The following is a 1,672-nucleotide window of genomic DNA, read 5'->3' as shown; positions in this document are numbered from 1 at the left end:
CCCCCGTCTTGTTCTCTTCCTGGAGTACCCCCCCAAGCATCTCACATGAGACACCAACTTAAAATGCCGCTTTTGTATTTACCACTTGTTAAAACTTTTCTGTCTCCTAAACTAGTATTTCCTTGTTTACCTGACAGAAAGACATCTCAGTGAAACCCCGGTGCCTTCATTCTGTGTAGCTAAGGGCCATTTCTAGTTTAAATGCCGATGGTCTTACGGGGGCGGGGGCTGGTTGGGTGATTGCTCGGTGAGGCTGCTGGAGCACTGATGCGACTTGTACCTTCTCAAATTTTCACGTGCCGCTGCTCAAAAGAGGGGAAAGAGATGCTGCGGGTGGCTTGTGCCGAGTGTTGCGGCAGCTTCTGCATTCAGCACAGACACCCTCAGGGCCACGGCTGCGCCCGCGGAGGCCCCCCTGCCAGCACGGCCGGGTGAGGAGAGGCCCGGCTCGGCCTGCATGGGGTTGGGACAGCCTGGACCCGTGTTGCATGCTCCGCTCTTGGTGTTGACCACTTGCTGTAGGGGTTTGGGTGAATATGATCTTAATTAAAAGCGGATTCCAAATTGAAGCCGGATTCTAGTCGTTGTTTGCTGGGACTGCAGTTCTGGAGCCAGAAGTGCCTGCTCACCGTGCGGGGCCATGGGGAGGGTCTCCTCCAGCCTCCCCCTCGCCGAGGGTGCTTCCTGTAGGCTCGGAGTTCTCTGGCTTGTGGACGCGTCACCCTGGCTTTTCACCTTCCTGTGGCGTTCTCCCTGTGCACGGTGCTGTCCAAGTGTCCCCTTTGCATGAGGACACTGGTCTGTGGGGTCAGCGCACTGTGAGCTCACCCTCCCTAATACACCTCCAGCGACCCTGCCTCCAAATAGGTCCCGGGTGTCGGACTCCACCCCACCTTCTGATGGGGGCAGTTCAGTTCAGCCCCTTCACCGGTTATTTACAGGGAGAACGTTCCTCGGGTCGGTGGAAACGTCTGCCCCCACCTCCCGTGGGTAGAAATGGAAGCCCGAGTCACCTGTCACTTCCACTCGGCTGTTTCTCATGGTGTCTGTGCCCGAGCCGGGCTGGGGGGTGACCTCGTCCCTGCGTGCGTGGCTCTCGGCACCGGTGAGGGGTTGGCTGAGCTCTGACCTGACCCTTCTGCGCAGGTGCTCGGCAGCGAGGGACTCGGAACCTGGGCCGTCGGGGGCTTCACGTGAGGGGCCGGGCGGCTGGCTGGCTCGGCGCTTCAGGTACTGGTCCGGGGGCACGTGGTGTCGCTGCCGTTGTGTCAGGCGGGGCGGTTCTCTGTCCCGCCGGTGAGTGCTCAGCGGTCACGGTACGGCTCATGCCTGGCCACCTGGAGCTCCTCACTCCGTCACAGCTGGATGGGATGGAGGGGGACGCACGCCCGGCCTTGAGCTTTGTCAGCCCCGGGTGCGCACGCAGGTCCCGCCAGCACAGGGTGACGAGAGTAACACTTCATAGCTGGTTTCTGAAGCGCTGTGTTTGGCGAATGTCTTGTACGATCACCCGCTTCTCGTTAATCAAGACAAACCTAAGAGCATAAGCTGTTTTCTTCTCTTTCAGCTGGAGAGTAAAGCGTTGATGTGACTGTATCTGTTCAAACTGGCCTCTTTCCATCCATGATTTGCACTTTGTGGATGCTTTTATGCTCTAGCCCTTCCACACGTC

The 1,672-nt window shown here is 58.6% G+C and overlaps 1 protein-coding gene across 1 annotated transcript in view; it reads left to right on the top strand.

The window, feature by feature from the left end:
* Positions 1-1,300, top strand: part of ZFAND2A (zinc finger AN1-type containing 2A) — a 5,885-nt gene extending 4,585 nt beyond the window's left edge. Inside the window, exons 4-5 of the mRNA XM_007467085.1 lie at positions 287-431; positions 1,162-1,300. Of these exons, the coding sequence (XP_007467147.1) occupies positions 287-431; positions 1,162-1,300 (284 nt within the window). The remainder of the gene's footprint in view (positions 1-286; positions 432-1,161) is intronic.
* The last annotated feature ends 372 nt before the right edge of the window (positions 1,301-1,672 follow it).

This window comes from Lipotes vexillifer, unplaced genomic scaffold (genome assembly GCF_000442215.2).
Source record: "Lipotes vexillifer unplaced genomic scaffold, Lipotes_vexillifer_v1.1 scaffold1701, whole genome shotgun sequence".
Taxonomy (NCBI): Eukaryota; Metazoa; Chordata; class Mammalia; order Artiodactyla; family Lipotidae; genus Lipotes; species Lipotes vexillifer.
The sequence above is the reverse complement of the archived record's forward strand: the minus strand, read 5'-3'. Positions and strand labels throughout refer to the sequence as shown.